This window comes from Stenella coeruleoalba (assembly GCF_951394435.1).
Source record: "Stenella coeruleoalba genome assembly, chromosome: 17".
Lineage (NCBI taxonomy): Eukaryota > Metazoa > Chordata > Mammalia > Artiodactyla > Delphinidae > Stenella > Stenella coeruleoalba.
The window spans coordinates 7,973,071-7,993,758 of record NC_137163.1 but is presented as its reverse complement, the minus strand read 5'-3'; the positions used below and the strand labels follow the sequence as shown (position 1 = coordinate 7,993,758).

At 39.6% G+C, this 20,688-nt stretch overlaps 1 protein-coding gene across 14 annotated transcripts in view; it reads left to right on the top strand.

Moving 5' to 3' along the window:
- PHF20L1 (PHD finger protein 20 like 1) overlaps positions 1–20,688 on the top strand; it is a 79,873-nt gene that overhangs the window by 47,835 nt on the left and 11,350 nt on the right. For all 14 annotated transcript variants that reach the window (XR_013824693.1, XM_079902266.1, XM_079902264.1 and 11 more), the window contains 3 exons: positions 15,320–15,484; positions 19,210–19,391; positions 20,390–20,489. Coding sequence is in view for 13 of the 14 variants with exons in the window: in XM_079902266.1 (XP_079758392.1) it covers positions 15,320–15,484; positions 19,210–19,391; positions 20,390–20,489 (447 nt within the window). In the remaining variant the exon portion in view is untranslated. The remainder of the gene's footprint in view (positions 1–15,319; positions 15,485–19,209; positions 19,392–20,389; positions 20,490–20,688) is intronic.

Below are 20,688 nucleotides of genomic sequence, written 5' to 3'. Positions count from 1 at the left end.
TCAGTATCCGGTTGGTGGGGAGGGGGATTGGTTCCAGGACCCCCAGCGGATACCAAAATCCACTGATGCTCAAGTTTCTTATATCAAATGGCATGGTATATTCAGCCCTTCATACCTGTGGTTCCATATCCTTGGAAATTGAAAATTGATCCGCAGTTGGTTAAATCCCCAGGCACAGAACTTGTGGATACAGAGGGCTGACTGTATGCTGAAATGGTGATTCCCGTTTTTTTTTTTTGTTTTTTTGCGGTATGCAGGCCTCTCACTGTTGTGGCCTCTCCCGTTGTGGAGCACAGGCTCCGGACGCACAGGCTCAGCGGCCATGGCTCACAGGCCTAGCCGCTCCGCGGCATGTGGGATCTTCCCAGACTGGGGCACGAACCCGTGTCCCCTGCATCGGCAGGCGGACTCTCTACCACTGCGCCACCAGGGAAGCCCGTTGATTCCCATTTTTAAAAATTCTAAGATGCTTTCAACTGTCCTTTTCTACCAAAATTGTGGTAGGACAATATTCCCATGTTCTTCACAGCTGAGAAGTTCCTGTAGTAGCTTTCCCTTGTCTTGCTAATTTTGAAAATACGCAGCTCTGTTTTACTACAGTCTGTAAGTTAAGTGGTTTGTAAATTAATCACTGCAACTGTTAGAGTGTTTCATTGCCAGCGTTGTGGTGGACTGGATACCCTGACCAAGTACCCTTCTGTGTACTGAAGGAATTATTCTCAATCTGGAATCTTACAGTCCCTTAAATTAGCTTTCAAAAATGAGGGAAAATATTTTTAGAAAAACCTGGAAAAAACCAAATTATTTTTCTATCAATAGCCTGTCTCTAAAGGATGTCCTTTTAGATAGTCATTAAAGCAAAAATCATTCCTGGAGATAGGAGGTTACCATATAATGATAAAGGTTCAGTTCACTTTATATCTTTCTAGACATACAATTTCTGAATTTCATCACAAGAGTAACATCCTCATATCTTTCTTAGTAATTAATAAATTAACAAAACTCAAAAGTATCTGTAAGGATACTAAGAAAGATGGCAGCTGCACAGTTGATCTAATAGACCTGTCCAGGACACTGAACTCAGCAGCTGCAGAGTAGACAGTTTTATCAAACAGACACAAACATTTATTAAAATTGACCATGGGGGGCTTCCCTGGTGGCGCAGTGGTTGGGAGTCCGCCTGCCGATGCAGGGGACGTGGGTTCGTGCCCCGGTCCGGGAAGATCCCACATGCCGCGGAGCGGCTGGGCCCGTGAGCCATGGCCGCTGAGCCTGCGCGTCCAGAGCCTGTGCTCCGCAACAGGAGAGGCCACAACAGTGAGAGAGGCCTGCTTACTGCAAAAAAAAAAAAAAAAAAAAATTGACCATGGGATGCAGCTTCAAGCAAACCTCAACACATTTTAAAGATATTATAGTTAACTAAAATCAGTATTGAAAAGACAAAAAGTCCCATATGTTTAGAAATCAAGCAAAATATTTTTATATAATTTATGGATGAAAGCACAGTACCAAAGGGAAAGTAAGATGTTAAGAACCTGACAGGTGATGAAAATGTTATATATGTGTCAAAACTTGAGAATGTAGTTAAAATGGCACTTAGAAGAAGAATATATATTGGTGTACATGCTTATATTAGAAAAGAAGGCTGAAAGTCAGCTAAGTCTCGAGCTTAAGAAGTTAGAAAAGAATAAGTCCAAAAAAAGCAGAAGTGAATATGAATAATGAACATATGAGCAGAAATTAATAAGTTAAAAAGAAATGCTAGGAAGAAATGAACAATGCCAAAATTAATTTTTTTGTAAAAAACGAATAAGATCAACAAACCTCCGGGAAGGCTGTTAAGAAAGAAAAGACAAAATGTACAAATAAACTATATTAAGAATAAAGAGAACATAACTACAGATGCTCCAGACATAAAAATAAGATAATGTAAACAACTTTATGCCAGTGAACTTGAGAGGTTATTTGAAGGTATGGGCAATTGGCAGAAACCAAACTTATTCAGGAAGGTAGAAACCTGAATAGTCTTCAAACCTTGAAAGAAATTTAATCAGCATTTTAAAATCTTTTCACAAAGAAAGACATCCTGGTCCAACAAGTTTTGCTGTCAAGTTCTACCAAACATTAAAGAAGAAGATTATTCCAAACTTACATAAATCATTTTAGAATTTAGAAAAAGAGGGTGCACTCCTGTAGTGGGATGAATCATGTCCCCCACAAGTAGGTGTCCAGTTCCTGACCCCCATACCTGTGAATGTGACTGCATTTGGGAATAGGATCTTTGCTGATATAATTAGGATTGAGGTCATCTGGGTTTTGGAGTGAACCCTAAAGCCAATGACTGGTGTCTTATAAGAGAAAGGAGAGGGGGATTTGAGACACAGGGGAGAAGTCTGTGCAAACACATAGGAAGTGCTTGGAGTGATGCAGTTCCAAGCCAAGGAGCTTGAGCCACCAAAAGCTGCAAGAGGCAAGGAAGAATTTGCCCCTAGAGAAGTCAGAGGGAGGTGGCCCTGCTGAGACCTAATTTTGGACTTCTGGCCCCCAGAACTGAGAGAGAATAAATTTCTATTGTTTCAGTCCACCAAATTTGTGGTAATTTGTTGGGGCAGCCCTAGGAAACTAATACAACTCCAAATTCACTTTAGATGATTTAAATAACTTTGCTCTCAAAATCAGAAGAGAATGGTATGGGAAAGGACAATCACGGGCTGTTCTTATTTATGGACAAAGATGCGAAACACATAAATAAATGTTATGGAATTAAATCTAGCAGTATATTTAAAAGTATGACTGCATAGGTTTGGAATGCAGAGTTGGTTTGACATTAGAAAATCAATTAATGAAATTCACTACAGTAACATTACAGTTTTGATAAATGTAGAAAAACCATTTGATACATGCATGTGTACTTATGTTTGAAAAAAAACTGTGACTAGCAGATTATAAAACTTTATTTAGAAATGTGAAGAAGGCCTAAACAAATGGGAAATAATTCATGTTCGTGGGGTTGTAGATTCGCTATTGATGTCACTTCAAATAAATCTATAGGTTCATTGCTGATTCTAAAACTTAATATGGAAGAGTAAAGAGCCAAAAATAATACAGTCACTCTTGAAGAAGAATAAGGAGAAGAATTACTGTTCAGTTATAGTTATTACAGCAGTGAGGTATTTTGAAAGAATAGATTTATTAAGAACAGGATAATCCAAAGCAGATTCATACATATTTCAAAACTTGGTTTATTCAAAGCTGACATCTTAGTATAACAGGTAAGGGATGAAGTTTTCAGTAATTGGTATTAGAACAATTTATAATCCATATGGTGAAGAAGAATGAAAATGGACTCCACCTTACACCGTACACAAAAATCAATTCCAGGTTGATTAAAGACTTAGTATGTGAAAGACAACTTTGAAAGTATAGGAAAACATCTTTATTATATTTGGGCAGAGATTTCTAAACAAAAAATGCTAACCCGAAACAAAAAGGTTGAAAATGTGACTAGACTGAAACGAACTTTGGTTCATCACAAGCATTATAAAGAGAGTGAAAATGCAGCACAAACCATCAGAAGATACTGGCAATGCAAATACCTGACAAAGCATTAGTATTCAAAATATATTTCAAACCCTTACAGATCAAAAAGGAAAAGAAAACCCGGTATGAAAATGGACAAAAGGTTTCAACAGGTATTTCACAGAAGTGGAAACCTGAAAATGATAAAAATGATTATATAATACAGTGCTCACTCTTATGAGCAGCTGCATAATGCAGTTTTCAGAACCTGGTGAAATCTATTTCCTATCTGCCACATGGGCGGAAATTACAAGGTGGATGATGTCAGACGTTGCTGAGGAGATGGAGACAGCTGTACGACTGCTATGGAAAAGCAGCGATGCTTTTCTGATGAGAGTAGAGTTGACGATGTGCTTACCACATGACCTCACATTCCTAACAAAACTCACACAGTAGGTACATCAGGAGACACATATAAGAATGTTCACAGCAGCACTGGCATCGGCCCAGGTGTCCACCTGTCCATTCAGTGGACTCCGTATCACTATGTAAATAAATGGATTATACCCACTGGAATCTCATCAACAAAATGGTTAAGCTACAAATCAAGTCACTGAATTGGTTCAAGATGGCAGAGTAGAAGGATGTGTTCACACTCCCTCTTGTGAGAGCACCAGAGTCACAACTAACTGCTGAACAGTCATTGACAGGAAGACACTGGAACTCACCAGAAAAGATGCCCCACATCCAAAGACAAAGGAGAAGCCACAATGAGACGGTAGGAGGGGCGCAATCACAATAAAATCAAATCCCATAACTGCTGGGTAGGTGACTCACAAACTGGAGAACACCTATACCACAGAAGTCCACCCACCAGAGTGAAGATTCTGAGCCCCACATCAGGCTTCCCGACCTGGGGGTCCGGCAACGGGAGGAGGAATTCCTAGAGAATCAGACTTTGAAAGCTAGTGGGATTTGATTGCAGGACTTCGACAGGACTGGGGGAAACAGAGACTCCACTCTTGGAGGGCACACACAAAGTAGTGTGCGCATCGGGACCCAGAGGAAGGAGCAGTGACCCCATAGGTGACTGAACCAGACTTACCTGCTGGTGTTGGAGGGTCTCCTGCAGAGGCGGGGGGGGGGGTGGCTGTGTCTCACTGTGAGGACAAGGACAGTGGCAGCAGAAGTTCTGGGAAGTACTCCTTGGTGTGACTCCTCCCAGAGTCCGCCATTAGCCCCATCAAAGAGCCTGGGTAGGTTCCAGTGTTGGGTCACCTCAGGCCGAACAACCAACAGGGAGGGAACCCAGCCCCACCCATCAGTAGACAAGCAGATTAAAGTTTTACTGAGCTCTGCCCACCAGAGCAACAGCCAGCTCTACCCACCACCAGTCTCTCCCATCAGGAAACTTGCACAAGCCTCCTAGATAGCCTCATCCACCAGAGGGCAGACAGCAGAAGGAAGAAGAACTACAATCCTGCAGCCTGTGGCACAAAAACCACATTCACAGAAAGATAGACAAGATGAAAAGGCAGAGAGCTATGTACCAGATGAAGGAACAAGACAAAACAACTACATGAAGTGGAGATAGGCAACCTTCCAGGAAAAGAATTCAGAATAATGATAACGAAGATGATCCAGGACCTTGGAAAAAGAATAGAGGCAAAGAGTGAGAAGATGCAAGAAATGTTTAACAAAGACTTAGAAGAATTAAAGAACAAACAAACCGAGATGAACAATACAATAACTGAAATGAAAAATTCACTAGAAGGAGTCAATAGCAGAATAACTGAGGCAGAAGAATGGATAAACGACCTGGAAGACAGAATCACTGCTGCAGAACAGAATAAAGAAAAAAGAATGAAAAGAAATGAAGACAGCCTAAGAGACTCTGGGACAACATTAAACACAACAACATTCGCATTATAGGGGTCCCAGAAGGAGAAGAGAGAGAGAAAGGACCAGAGAAAATATTTGAAGAGATTATAGTTGAAAACTTCCCAAACTTGGGAAAGGAAATAGCCACCCAAGTCCAGGAAGCACAGAGAGTCCCATACAGAATAAACCCAAGGAGAAACACACCGAGACACATAGTAATCAAATTGGCAAAAATTAAAGACAAAGAAAAATTATTGAAAGCAGCAAGAGAAAAACAACAAATAACATACAAGGGAACTCCCATAAGGTTAACAGCTGATTTCTCAGCAGAAACTCTACAAGCCAGAAGGGAGTGAGTGGCATGACATATTTAAAGTGATGAAAGGGAAGAACCCACAACCAAGATTACTCTACCTGGCAAGAATCTCATTCAGATTCAATGGAGAAATCAAAAGCTTTACAGACAAGCAAAAGCTAAGAGAATTCAGCACCACCAAACCAGCTCTACAACAAATACTAAAGGAACTTCTCTAAGTGGGAAACACAAGAGAAGAAAAGAACATACAAACACAAACCCAAAACAATTAAGAAAATTAAGAAAATGGTAATAGGAACATGCATATCGATAATTACCTTAAATGTGAATGGATTAAATGCTCCAACCAAAAGACACTGAATGAATACAGAAACAAGACCCATATATATGCTGTCTAAAGAGACCCACTTCAGACCTAGGGAAACATACAGACTGAAAGTGAGGGAATGGAAAAAGATTCCATGCAAATGGAAATCAAAAGAAAGCTGGAGTAGCAATACTCCTATCAGATAAAATAGACTATAAAATAACGAATGTTACAAGAGACAAGGAAGGACACTACATCATGATCAAGGGATCAATCCAAGAAGATACAACAATTATAAATATATATGAACCCAACATAGGAGCACCTCAATACATAAGGCAACTGCTAACAGCTATAAAAGAGGAAATTGACAGTAACATAATAATAGTGGGGGACTTTAACACATCACTTACACCAATGGACAGATCATCCAAGCAGAAAATTAACAAGGAAACACAAGCTTTAAATGACACAATAGACCAGATCGATTTAATTGATATTTATAGGACATTCCATCCAAAAACAGCAGATTACACTTTCTTCTCGAGTGCACATGGAACATTCTCCAGGGTAGATCACATCTTGGGTCACAAATCAAGTTTTAGTAAATTTAAGAAAGTTGAAATCATATCAAGCATCTTTTCTGACCACAGCACTATGAGATTAGAAGTCAATTACAGGGAAAAAACCGTAAAAACCACAAACACGGAAGCTAAACAATACATTAGTAAATAACCAAGAGATCACTGAAGGAATCAAAGAGGAAATCAAAAAATATCTAGAGACAAATGACAATGAAAACACAACGATCCAAAACCTATGGGATGCAGCAAAAGCCATTCTAAGAGGGAAGTTTATAGCATTACAAGCCTACCTCAAGAAACAAGAAAAATCTCAAATAAACAATCTAACCTTACACCTAAAGGAACTAGAGAAAGAAGAGCAAACAAAACCCAAAGTTAGCAGAAGGGAAGAAATCATAAAGATCAGAGCAGAAATTAATGAAATAGAAACAAAGAAGACAGTAGCAAAGATCAATAAAATTAAAAGCTGGTTCTTCGAGAAGATAAACAACATTGATAAACCATTAGCCAGACTCATCAAGAAAGAGGGAGAAGACTCAAATCAATAAAATCAGAATGAAAAAGGAGAAGTTACAACAGACACCGCAGGAATACAAAGCATCCTAAGAGACTACTACAAGCAACTCTATGCCAATAAAATGGACAACCTGGAAGAAATGGACAAATTCTTAGAAAGTTATAACCTTCCAAGAGTGAACCAGGAAGAAATAGAAAATATGAACAGACCAGTCGCAAGTAATGAAGTTGAAACTGTGATTTAAAATCTTCCAACAAACAAAAGTCCAGGACCAGATGGCTTCACAGGCGAATTCTGTCAAACATTTAGAGAAGAGCTAACACCCATCCTTCTCAAACTGTTCCCAAAAAATGCAGAGGAAGGAACACTCCCAAACTCATTCTGTGAGGCCACCATCACCCTGATACCAAACCAGACAAAGATACTACAAAAAAAAAAAGTACCAGTATCACTGATGAATACAGATGCAAAAATCCTCAACAAAATACTAGCAAACAGAATCCAACAACACATTAAAAGGATCATACACCATGATCAAGTGGGATTTATCCCAGGGATGCAAGGATTCTTCAATATATGCAAATCAATCAATGTGATACACCATATTAATGTATTAAAGAATTAAAAACCATATGATCATCTCAATAGATGGAGAAAAAGTTTTTGACAGAATTCAACACCCATTTATGATAAAACCTCTCCAGAAAGTGGGCATAGAGGGAACCTACCTCAACATAATAAAGGCCATATATGACAGACCCACAGCAGACATCGTTCTCAGTGGTGGAAAACAAAGCATTTCCTCTAAGATCAGGAACAAGACAAGGATGTCCAGTCTCACCACTATTATTCTACATAGTTTTGGAAGTCCTAGCCACGGCAGTCAGAGAAGAAAAAGAAAGAAAAGCAATACAAACTGGAAAAGAAGAAGTAAAACTGTCAGTGTTTGCAAATGACATGATACTATACATAGAGAATCCTAAAGATGCCACCAGAAAACTACTAGAGGTAATCAATGAATTTGGTAAATTTGTGGATACAAAATTAATGCACAGAAATCTCTTGCATTCCTATGCACTAATGATGAAAAATCTGAAAGAGAAATTAAGGAAACACTCCCATTTACCATTGCAACAAAAAGAATAAAACACCTAGGAATAAAGCTACCTATGGAGACAAAGATCTGTATGCAGAAAACTATAAGACACTGAAGAATGAAATTAAAGATGATACCAACAGATGGAGAGATATACCATGTTCTTGGATTGGAAGAATCAATATTGTGAAAATGACTATATTACCCAAAGCAATCTACAGATTTAATGCAATTCCTATCAAATTACCAATGGCATTTTTTACAGAACCAGAACAAAAACGTCTTAAAATTTGTATGGAGACACAGAAGATCCTGAATAGCCAAAGCAGTCTTGAGGGAAAAAACGGAACTGGAGGAATCAGACTCCCTGACTTCAGACTATACTACAAAGCTACAGTAATCAAGACAGTTTAGTACTGGCACAAAAACAGAAATATAGATCAATGGAACAGGATAGAAAGCCCAGAGATAAACCCACACACATTTGGTCACCTTATCTTTGGTAGAGGAGGCAAGAATATACAATGGAGAAAAGACAGTCTCTTCAGTAAGTGGTGCTGGGAAGACTGGACAGCTCCATGTAAAAGAATGAAATTAGAACACTCCCTAACACCATACACAAAAGTAAACTCAAAATGGATTAGAGACCTAAATGTAAGACTGGACACTATAAAACTCTTAGGGGAAAACATAGGAAGAAAACTCTTTGACATAAATCATAGTAAGATCTTTTTTGATCCACCTCCTAGAGTAATGGAAATAAACTAAAAAACAAACAAATGGGACCTAATGAAACTTAAAAGCTTTTGCAGAGCAAAGCACACTATAAACAAGATGAAAAGACAGTCCTCAGAATGGGAGAAAATATTTGCAAACGAAGCAACAGACAAAGGATTAATCTCCAAAATGCACAAGTTGGTCATGCAGCTCAATATCAGAAAAACAAACAGCCCAATCCCAAAATGGGCAGAAGACCTAACTAGACGTTTCTCCAAAGAAGACATACAGATGGCCAAGAGGCACATGAAAAGCTGCTCAACATCACTAATCATTAGAGAAATGCAAATCAAAACTACAATGAGATATCACCTCAAGCCGGTCAGAATGGCCATCATCAAAAAATCTAGAAACAATAAATGCTGGAGAGGGTGTGGAGAAAAGGGAGCCCTCTTGCACTGTTGGTGGGAATGTAAGCTGATACAGCCACTATGGAGAACAGTATGGAGGTTCCTTATAAAACTAAAAATGGAATTACCATATGACCCAGTAATCCCACTACTGGGCATATACCCAGGGAAAACCATAATTCAAAAAGGCACACGCACCCCAATGTTCATTGCAGCACTGTTTACAATAGCCAGGTCGTGGAAGCAACCGAAATGCCCATCTCCAGACAAATGGATAAAGAAGATGTGGTACATATACACAATGGAGTGTTACTCAGCCATAAAAAGGAATGAAATTGGGTCATTTGTAGAGACATGGATGGATCTAGAGACTGTCATACAGAGTGAAGTAAGTCAGAAAGAGAAAAACAAATATCGTATGTTAACGCATATATTTGGAACCTAGAAAAATGGTACAGATGAACCGGTTTGCAGGGCAGAAATTGAGACACAGATGTAGAGGACAAACGTATGGACACCAAGGGGGAAAGCAGCAGGGTGGTGGTGGTGGTGGGATTAATTGGGAGATTGGGATTGACATGTATACACTAATATGTATAAAATGGATAACTAAGAAGAATAAATAAATAAAAATCAAGTCACTGAAGAAAACATGTACAGTAATATAATTTCATTTATGTAAAGATCAAAAATTTGTAAAACTAAACAGTATATTTTTTAGAGATTCAAATGTATGTAGCAAAAGCATGAAAGCAAGAGAATGATGAATAGAAATTTAGGATAGTGATTACCTCTGAGGTGGACGAAGGAAATTTATTAGTTCAAATTGGAAAGTGGCACAAAGGAAGCTTCAAAACTGACAGTGACAGCCTCTTAAATTTTATGATGAGTACCTAAGTCTTTTGTAGTATTTATGTGCTTTATGTCATACCCATTTCTTCCCCGTATTCATCAAACACTTAAAAGAAAAAACAGTTTTAAAAACTGTAAAGGCAACGAGGTAATTTCAGAGTTGGTAGTCACTTTTGGTAAATTCTTCAGATTTTAACTCTATAGACCAAAAATAACATCTAATCTTTCCACAGGATATGAAATTTCTACATTTTCTAACTCTAAAGCTACCAAAGTAAATTTAAAGATATGGGATGAAAATGGGATTGAAAAACTTGAAACCACTTCCCAGAGATTGTCTTGAACATCTCTGGACACTTCTGTGTCTGCACTGGTCCTCAGCCTTTCTCCTCCACCCCACCCCTTCACAGATAGCTCTATGGAATCCATACTAGAGAGAACCTAACGTTAGGAGGCTCTGGAGCTCTGTAAATGGAAACCATGAACCACAGATTCCCTTGTTTAGTGACTGCCCTCCTGTGATTATGTATCGGAATGCAGAAATGACAAGCTTCACACTGCAGACCAGACTGCCAGATGTACTCGCAGCTGAGCAGAGGCTGAGGGGATTTGGCTGCCTTGGGTATTCCAACAGAGACACCAAGGCGTGAGGAGAGGAAGGGCCAAGGTTTTTAAGTCACCTTACGTTGCATCGGCAAACAGCTCTCTTCCAGTACTACAGCAGCAGATGCAGAATCCTGTGTACCAAAACACCTGTGAAAGTGGGGAAAAGATAACAGGGAGGGGCTGACAAAGAACAAAGTAAGAAGTGGGCCATACCTGGTAGCAAAGTGAGGGGTAGTTATGAGAATGCAGGAAGTGGTAACTTGAAAGAAAGGAGAGAGGGATTAGGATTAATAAGTCTTAGAGAAAAAAGTACAGAGAAAATTTGCACCTCAGAATTGTAACCCACCATTACCTATGGTAACCCTATTTATAAAGAGCCATTAAAAAAATAAACCTTTAAAAAATGTTTTAAAATCAGATCTATAAGTGAAAATCTTAACTTTGAAAGTAGAGTCCTGGTAAATACTAAAGATGTACAGAAGCATTGCTCTTCATACACAGCAGGAGTTGGGTCGAGTAATTACCAACGTCTTTGCAATTAGTTATTACGTTTGAGGAGAATTTTTTCTGGGCTATTTACATTTATCTTGGAAGTGACACTTTTCCCCAGATGATTAAATCAGAAGAGTGTTCTTTAAACTGGAAATAGGGGGGTTTAAGTAACTTTGAAATTTCAAAGACATCTTAATTTTAAAGAATTCACATTATTACTACGTGAGGTTCCTAATAGAATATGTATTTTAGTCTGCAATTACTGCCATTAAGGAGTTTAAAAAAATCTTTCTTTTCATCACTCAGTGTGATTTTGCATATCCTGCTGGTGCTTTTTATATGCCAAACACTAAGCATTTTACATATACTAGGTCATTTAATCCCCGCATTAACCTTTTACGGTGAGGCCTGTTATCCCCATTTTATAAACAGTTAACTAAAACAGAGAGATGAAGAGAGTTGTCCAAGCTCACATGGCTAGTGAGTGGAGAAAAGCAGATTGAAACCCTGGCAGTCTGGCTTCTGAGTCTTAATTTTAACTTCAACCATCATGCTGTGTTGTTAATCTTACCTCCTGTGTCTTAAAGATTGTTTACTAGACTGTGTATCCTTCCCTCCTTGTGTTTGTTGGCATACTAAGTCAGTACTTATCTGTTTAAATGAAGTTATGGAAAGTAGTAATTGAGTTAAGTAGTTCTTTATAATTATCCCATTCAAGAGTGGGTTGACATGTTTCAATTACCAGAATTAGTTTCCATAATATAAAGCTAACATTGTGTTCAATCTGTGTGTGTGAGAAATTGCCGTGTTGGATTCTATTTAAGAGTGACATCTTTGCCAGTCTTTAGCTTTGTTATTTTGAGCACATCTCACCATCTCTTTGTCTTTCATGTATCTGTAAATATGAGAAAACTGAAGGCATACAGAGGTTTAAAAGAACTAGAATGAGAAATGCAAAGAGAATCCAAAGTATCGTATAGTAAAAACCAAGATTCCCTTCCAGGCACTTGTAAGCAAGCGTATATGTTACGAGTGGTAAAAAGCATGCATAAATATCTACTAGGAAAGGTATGATGTATTTTGTGTGTGGTAAAAGCAGTACAAAATAAATTCTATTTAGAGAAGCTTTATGTAGAAGATTACATTGCTCTAACCCTGAAACATAGCAGTAGACTTTTATTCATAATAGCCTGAGGGCGTGGGAGCGGGGAATACAGGAGGGGTGTAGAATGCTAAGAAATTTTGTTCAGTTGCTAATATAACGTAAGGAGATTAAATGTCAGCTATGTTCTATTTTTAACACCAAATTGAGATTTTTACCATTTTTATACTCAGCCAGTACTTCTGCTTTCACTTTTGCTGAGAGGGCATTGTAGCATGTCATGGATGAAAGGGCAGCTTTTGAGAGCTGAGTGTGTGGGTTCAAATCCTGCTTGCAGCACTTAGAGCTTGGGTGACCTTTGGCAAGTTATTTAAATGCTATAAACCTCAGTTTCCTCACTCGTAAAAGGGTAACGATAGTTTCTGCTATGTAGATTTATTGTTAGGATGCCTTAAGGTAATCGTGAAGTATCGATACTTAACCCAGTGCCTGGCTAGCGCTTAATCAGTGCCCTTCACATTTCCACGCCTGTGCTTGAGTAACACGGTGCTGGCAGCCCTGCAGTTTCTGGGAGGCTATGAGAGAAGGCTCTGTAGGGCTGACAGCACCAGCATCATCTGGGAGTGGCCCCACTGCTGAATGACGCAGGTGTGAGGCCCAGGAAGTGGTTTGAACAAGCCTTCCAGTGTGTGTACACGTTAAATGTTGAAATCCACTAGTGATGCTTTTTGTTGAAGAGTAAGGCTTCTGTAGTCAGACTGTCTGGGCTCAAATGTTGGATTTGCCATTGATAGCTGTGTATTCTTGGGCAGCTTAACCTTTTCTGCCTCTGTTTTTTCATTTGTAAAACAGCACTAGCAGTTGTAGCTCCCTTATTGGATGGTTGTGAGGATTACGAGTTAGTACACATAAAGCACTTAGAGTCCAGTTTGGCACATAGAGAGCTCTCGGTAAACGTGAGCTCTGCTGTGATATTTACGATGACCACTATATTCGTTTCCCATTGCTGCTGTCACAACTACATAACAGTGACTTAAAAATACACATTGATTATCTTAAGGTTCTGAAAGTCAGAAGTCCAAAATGGGTCTCACTGGGCTAAAATCAGGGTGTCAGGACTGCACTCCTTTCAGGAGGCTCTAGGGGAGAATCCGTTTTCTTGCCTTTCCAGACTCCAGAGGCTGCCAAGTGTCCTGGCCCTTGTCCCGCTCACATCTTCAAAGCCAGCAGTGGTGGCTCGAGTCTTTTCTTACTTTACATCACTCTGGCACTGACTCTTTTGCCCCCTCTTTTACTTTTAGGGACCCTTGTGTTGATATTAGGCCAACCCAGATAAGTCTGGATAATCTCTTATTTTAAGGTCAGCTGACTTCCAGCCTGATTCCATCAGCAACCTTAATTCCCCTTTGCCATGTAACCCAGCCTATTCACAAGTCTGGGGATTAGGCTTTGGACGTTTTAGGGGACCATTATTCTGCTTCCCACACTACCAGCTTCTGATGGATGATACTCAGTACACACCAGCATTGGACTGCTCTTCTCTTGTAAGCTTGCTTTTCCACTCTCTACCTTTCTTCCGCCTTTTCTACCTCTTATTTATTCCCTAATCTGCATCAGTTTACATCCTTTGCCTCATACTCAGTTGAGGAAATAGAAGGCATCGGATGAGCACTTGCGCATGTCTTATCCACCACATCCACATACTTACCTGAACATATCAGTCTTCTCCTTTGCCTCTACTACCGTGAAGAGACTGTCTATCTTTCTCTTCTTAAAATCCTGGCATTTCTCACTGCCTGCCTCCCCATCCCCGGATTTTTAGATTTATATGGACAGTGTGTAGGATCTCCCATCTTTAAAAAGCCCTCCTCTGAATCTGCATTTCTCCTCTGATTTCTCCATCTCCCATTTACACTTCAGCTCCATCTCAGAATGCCAGTTTCAACACCTAGTTGTTCAAGCAGAAACCTGGAAATCGTCCTGGAAGGTAGCATCTCAGCCTTCCGTCTCCAGTCCACAGGTGACTGCGTCTGCCTCTCAAATGTCACCTCAGCTGCCTCCCAACCCAGGCCACTGCCTCTGAACTGTGTCCCCACTGCCTACTTGTGCTCCCTGGACTCCTTCCTCCATTCCACAGATGAAAAATGGAACTGGATGTGTGTCTCATCTTGCTTCCCCTTACAAACTTTGACTTTCTGTTGCTTTCAGGATAAAACTTAAAAACAAAAAAAAACTTTAACCTGATCTGGCTGGTGTCACTCCAGCCTCATTGCTCATCTCCCTCACTCAGTGTGCTCCAACCACGGTCTTGTAGTTTGTCAGATGTGCCAGGTATTCTGCTTTGTGGCCTCCCCATGTGCCTAGACTCATACCCTCTCCTGTCTTTGCTTCCCCACCCCACTCTACTTATCCATCTTCATGACTCATTCTAAGCTGAGGAAGACAGAACTAATTTTTTTCAGGACCATTTAATTTAGTTCAGAGGTTTTCTGCTGAAGAATTTATTGATCAAATTATCACTATAATAATTGACATGCTAGACATCATGAGAACCTCTTTAAAAAAAAAGGTTAATTTCCATCTTGCACATCTTACTGCAGACATAGCTGTGATTATAATGAAGAGAAAATGTAGCTGTAATCCTTTTTCACTTCTGGACTACTTAGTAAGAGTTTATGGGTACCAGTTAGAAAATGGTGCTCCCTGCTATGTATATACTGCCTGGGGTGTATGTCCCAGGTGTCCTTGCCAAACCTAGTTCATCAGATGCATAATGATCTAGCTGTTCATGGATGAGAAGAGAAAGTGGTGGCATGATTATTTATGTATCATAAAACATGACTTTCTCATTATTTTTATAGTGACTCTTCTTGATTACTTGACACTTTATTAATATTTCTCTATGTATCTTATGTTGCAGACTATTCAGACTATGAAGACAGTTCCCTAGAATTTTTGGAAAGGTGCTCTTCTCCACTAACTCGATCTTCTGGGAGTTCTCTGGCTCTACGAAGCATGTTTACGGAGAAAAATACAACATATCAGTACCCAAGGGCAATTTTGTCAGTTGATCTTAGTGGTGAAAGTATGTGTAACCATGTAATGCTTAAAACAAGTCTTAAGATTCTTAAATGTGGAACCGAAAATAAAACATACTTTAATGAGGCCTATCTGAGCAGGGCACACAATTTAAAAAGTTATTCCATGAACTAATATGAAAATCTCAACATTAGAAATTTGAGCTACTTTTTAATTTATATAAAGTAAAATTGGCATTTATACTTAACTGTAGGACAGGTAGTAAGGAAACAATTAGTGTCTACTGTGTACTGGTCTTCTGCAGATGTTTTTACATGTATTTTCATATTCTTCACTACCAGCTTATAAAGTAGATATTGTTACCCACACTACATAAACAAGCAGAGGCTTATGGGTTAAGTAACTTATGGGGCTAGTTAGCGTTAGAATTAAAACTCATACGAAGGTCTATCTTAACTCCTAAGGTAATGCTTTTTCTGCCAGATATTTATCATAGTCTTAAAAATGCACTTTGAATTCCTGATCACAGATATGTCTGTAACCAAAAGTCTGGAAATGTGATCAGATCAGTGATGTGAACACATTCAGGGATTAAGCACGTAGACAGAAGGCCATGTTAGGTGGTGACACGAGCCCTGGAGTTGGAATCTCTCAGGTTTTCCTGTAAGTCCAGTTCTGACAGTGGAAGGTGTTGAGGACTCTTACCTGCCAGTGTTCTAAGCAATGGGAAGAGGAACTCTCCCAACTGCAGATATTGATGGCTTGAGACCAGAGGTCTAGCACAGTAGGAACCAAAGTCAAGGAGTGAAGAGTAAGGGATGGGGGTTCGTCCTATGTAAAATCCCAGGGATATTTATGGGGAGTGCCCTGTCTTTTCCTTAAGTGCCCTACATGGCAGATGCCAGGTCATGTGTTTCCTCTGGCACTGTTACTGCCTATTCTCTTCCAGGCCTAACTCCCCTCTAGCTCACTGTGGAGAAAAGCATATTCTTCCCTTTCCCCTAAAATAAGCACATAGCACTTTTGAGATTTTAAAATCTCAAATCTAAAAAAAAAAATTGGGATTAAGAAAAAGTTCTATTCCCTTTTCTAACAAATACAAGTCCCCTTTTCCCTTTTGGGCCAGTGGTTCTTAACCTCAGGTGTACATTAGATTCATTGGTGTGATGCTAAAATATATGATATCAGGTCCTTCAGCGGAGCACAAATCTGGGATTTCTCGGAGGGTGGGTCCTGGCAAGACAGCCCCAGTAGCCAGGGTTGAAAATCACATAACACCCATACTGTGAGCCATCAAGGTCTCAAAATTGCCTTTTTATACAGAGTGATGGAGAGTGGGAGATAATATCTGGATGACCGGTGTTGCTGGAACTAGAACACTTGAGAGAGGACTGGGGAGAGTGCCATGAATGTGTGCCCTCAGTCCCTCTGTCTTTCGCCTGCCCTTCACGTGTTCAAGCGTTGAGCTCTGACAAGAAAGCTGGAGAGGTTCTCAATGTGCATAAGAGCCACCTGGAGAGCTTCTTAAAACACAGTTCTGGGTCTTACCCATAGTATTTCTGATTTCTGACAAGCTCCCAGGTGATGCTGATGTGGAAACCACACTTTGAGAATACTGTCTGGGGAAACAGCAATGTCAGTTCAAGGGGCAGCAGTTATAAGAGAACAGTGTTCTGTGGCCACTCGGTTGGAGCTGTTGTCCAGGTGGCCATTTCAGTGTGAGAAAGAACTTGTACTTGCTTTTCTTATTTAACTTTCAACCCAGTGGCCCATTTACTTAGCCTCCAGAATTCAGCCAGACACTGCGTTGATGCTTGTGAGTTAGTCGAACTGGATTTTCTGGCCAGTTTTTTAAATTTGCCTTCTGGCACCGTAAAGCCTGGCTGTGTTGGCCATACAAGCCTATGTGAGATATACACTAATTCCTTTCAATGATAGTAGTTTTTAAATTAAATTCATTGCTAACCCTGTTATGATTGCCATTCATTGAATACCACATACGTGCTGCAGCAGTGTTTGAAACTGTTCATCCACGTTCTAGTCTGCCATTTTGAAACATGAACTTGTATTCAAGAAAGCCCAAGAGAAAATGCAAATTTTGGATTTAAGTTAGCAAGATTATGAATAAATGAAATTTATTCTTCATGTTCTCAAAACTACCCATATTGTTAATATTAGAAAGATTTTATAATATCTAATTGATTTACTTTTGGTTCCTTGAATGTTTTTTTGTATTTCTGTACCATTGTCTCATTTCTACTGACCTTACTCTCTCCAAGATGTCCTACAATCCTGAAGAGAAGAAAACATTTATTTTTCTAGAAAACATTAACTTTTTATAAATCAGAAACGAAACATTCAAAAACATTGAGTTGGGGAAAAAATAAGCACGATTAGAAGCTGATAAGGAAAACACTAAGTCATATGAAATATTTAAAATATAAATTGCATGAATTATTTAGTTTGAATTCAGGCAACTTCCACCTGGTCTGATTAAGTCTGAAAAATTTTTCTCTATATAACGACTCCCTCCTTCCCTCTTCAGAAACATTCTGGAGTGGCTATCATATGTATCAGGCTTCATCCTAAGCACTGACTACAGAGCATTCAGCAATGCAATGGACTCTTGATTGCCCTCATGGACTCTTGACATTCTAGAAAGGGGAGATGAAAGCAGCAGGTGAAGGAATGGTTGAGAATGTGACTGCAGGTTAGGGTGGTAAGGTAGGGAGGAGCCAGCTCTGCTCTCTGTTCTGAGGAGCAACCTCCATTCCAGGAGCCTGTGAGCAGTGGTGAGGTCTTGTGTCACGTGCCACGTGATGACTCAGTTTCCCCAACATTTCTCCACCCACACTCCGGCAAACCTTTAGTGCCCTGTCATCATTTCTTTCCCTTTGTCATGATTAAACATTTCCTTATATTTGCCTTGATATTTTTTTTCCTCAATAGCCTGAGCTAAATGATAGTCTTTGACTCAACGCTGTTATAAGTACAACCTAAAGCCTAGGATGTAAATAGAGTTGTATATAGTGGTCATCAATATAACCTAACTTCTAGGGTATACTTATTTATTTTTTTAAAGATTTTTATCAAAATGAAATTTAAAACATTTTAAAATTCCTTAGGGAACTCATAATCCCAGTTTAAGAAATGCTGAAATCATTAAGAGCACAGGTTGTAGAGTCAGGCAGTCCTGGTGTGCAGTCGGCTTTACCACTAGCTGGCTGCATTACCGAGCAAGTCATGTCATATTTAAAGTGCTTCGGGTGGTACCTGGTGTGTATTAAGTGCAGTGGTACTTGAAGATACTGTTACTGTTAAGATTCACAGTATTGCTGCTAGGACCCTAGGCAAGCTCCTTCACCTCTCTGAAGTGCTATGTAGCTGTATGGTGCAAATAATGAACCCTGTTCTTTTTACAAGCCGTTGTTGTGAGGATCAGAAGGAATAATGTTTGTGAAAGCATTTGAAAACTGCACATTTTAATTGTTAATATCAACCTTAGCCCTAACCTCTGTAAGCACCTGGACTAAGGGATACTTTCTGAGTTACTTGTAATGGTGTTAACATTAAGATGTAAAACAATCATAGTTGCCTAAGCTTCAAAAATCATTTGTTTCTTTGTCTAGAGACAAATGCTGTATTCCCATTCGTCTGCCCTCCCTTTCTAAATACTTAATAGCTTATAATCACTTCCCATAGTGCCTTTCTTTCTAGAAAATGACGTAAAAATGAAAAAAAATGCTGAGTATGCTTTTATGTATATTCTAGACTTATCGGATGTGGATTTCCTAGATGATTCTTCAACGGAGAGTTTGCTCCTAAGTGGGGATGAGTACAATCAGGACTTTGATTCAACCAATTTTGAGGAATCTCAAGATGAAGATGATGCGCTTAATGAAATTGTGCGATGCATTTGTGAAATGGACGAGGAGAATGGCTTCATGATTCAGGTGACCTGCCTTCCCTTCAGCACTGAATGAGTTAGTTCAGGTGCTCAGCACATTCGTCGGGGCATCTGTGTGTTCTCTTTTTCCTCACCGTCCTTTTGAAGATGGAGGCTTCTAGCTTAGCATCAAGTTTAAAGTACCAGTTGTAATGATTGGCAGATCGCTTCTTCAGATGAAGTAGACTGTTTTCTTATCTGAGGCTCTCTCTCCGGGGTGTTTCTTTTGAGGTCTTCTAGCTGAAATTCTTTTCAAGAGCCATTAAGGTGGCTTAGCATCCACACTGAAGGGTAGACCATAGCCATCCTTTTCCCGCTGGTCTGGATCCTGTTGTTTAATAGTTCATGGTATATAGTCACCCTTCAAAGGGTAGAAAAGTTTCCACAGTATTGAAGATTAAAGGAAAGCTTTGTTACAAGGATTACCATTACAAATACCCTCTCCCTGTAGAAAAGGTATCTTTAAGAAAAAAGGAAAGCATAACCCATATTTTGTGGTTACATTTTGAAGATTCGGAGATGTTAGTTATAGAAACGAAGAAAAAGTAATCCTCTTTTTTCCCCCTTTTCAGTGGTTTTCTAAATAAGGGAACTACAAATTTATAGGTTCACCACACAGGTAGTACTTTAAGAGGTTGTTGCCTAACGCACTGCTACAAAGTCACCTATTTTTTTTTTTAAATTTCTGCACTTCAGTAAGCTATTTTTAAGAGTTCTAAGGATGTGTGAAATAGATGGGAGAAATAATCTTATGCCTTTTTTTATGATTAAGCCAGTTTATCAAAGCACATTTTAATGGGTGCAGCGAGAGGAAGTGCTTGAAATAGCTGACTGTTTCAGAAGTGAAATTTCTCGTAAGTCATCACTTGCTTTTGTTACGTGGATTAAGAATTGAACTGGTGGCAGCTGCCGCAGCCGCTGCCGCAGCAAGATTCAGCCAGCTAGTTGAAGAGAAGGGGGTCTGTCTTGATTTCTAGCAAGTAAAGCACGGTTGTTTCCCGGCAGTGTGAAGAGTGCCTGTGCTGGCAGCACAGCGTGTGCATGGGGCTGCTGGAGGAGAGCATCCCGGAGCAGTACCTCTGCTACATCTGCCGGGACCCTCCAGGTAAGCTTCGGTCCCTGTGCTCATCGCAAGGTGTCTGGATGTCTTGTTACGTACAGGTTCCATTGTACGTCAGCTGACTGAGACACCATGACCTCTGTGTCAGCTAGACTCCGCTTCCATGTTAAAATTTAAAATTCACTGTTTGTTATAGTTTCATTTTCTATATTAATTATTTAGGCAAAAGCATTAGCATAAATTC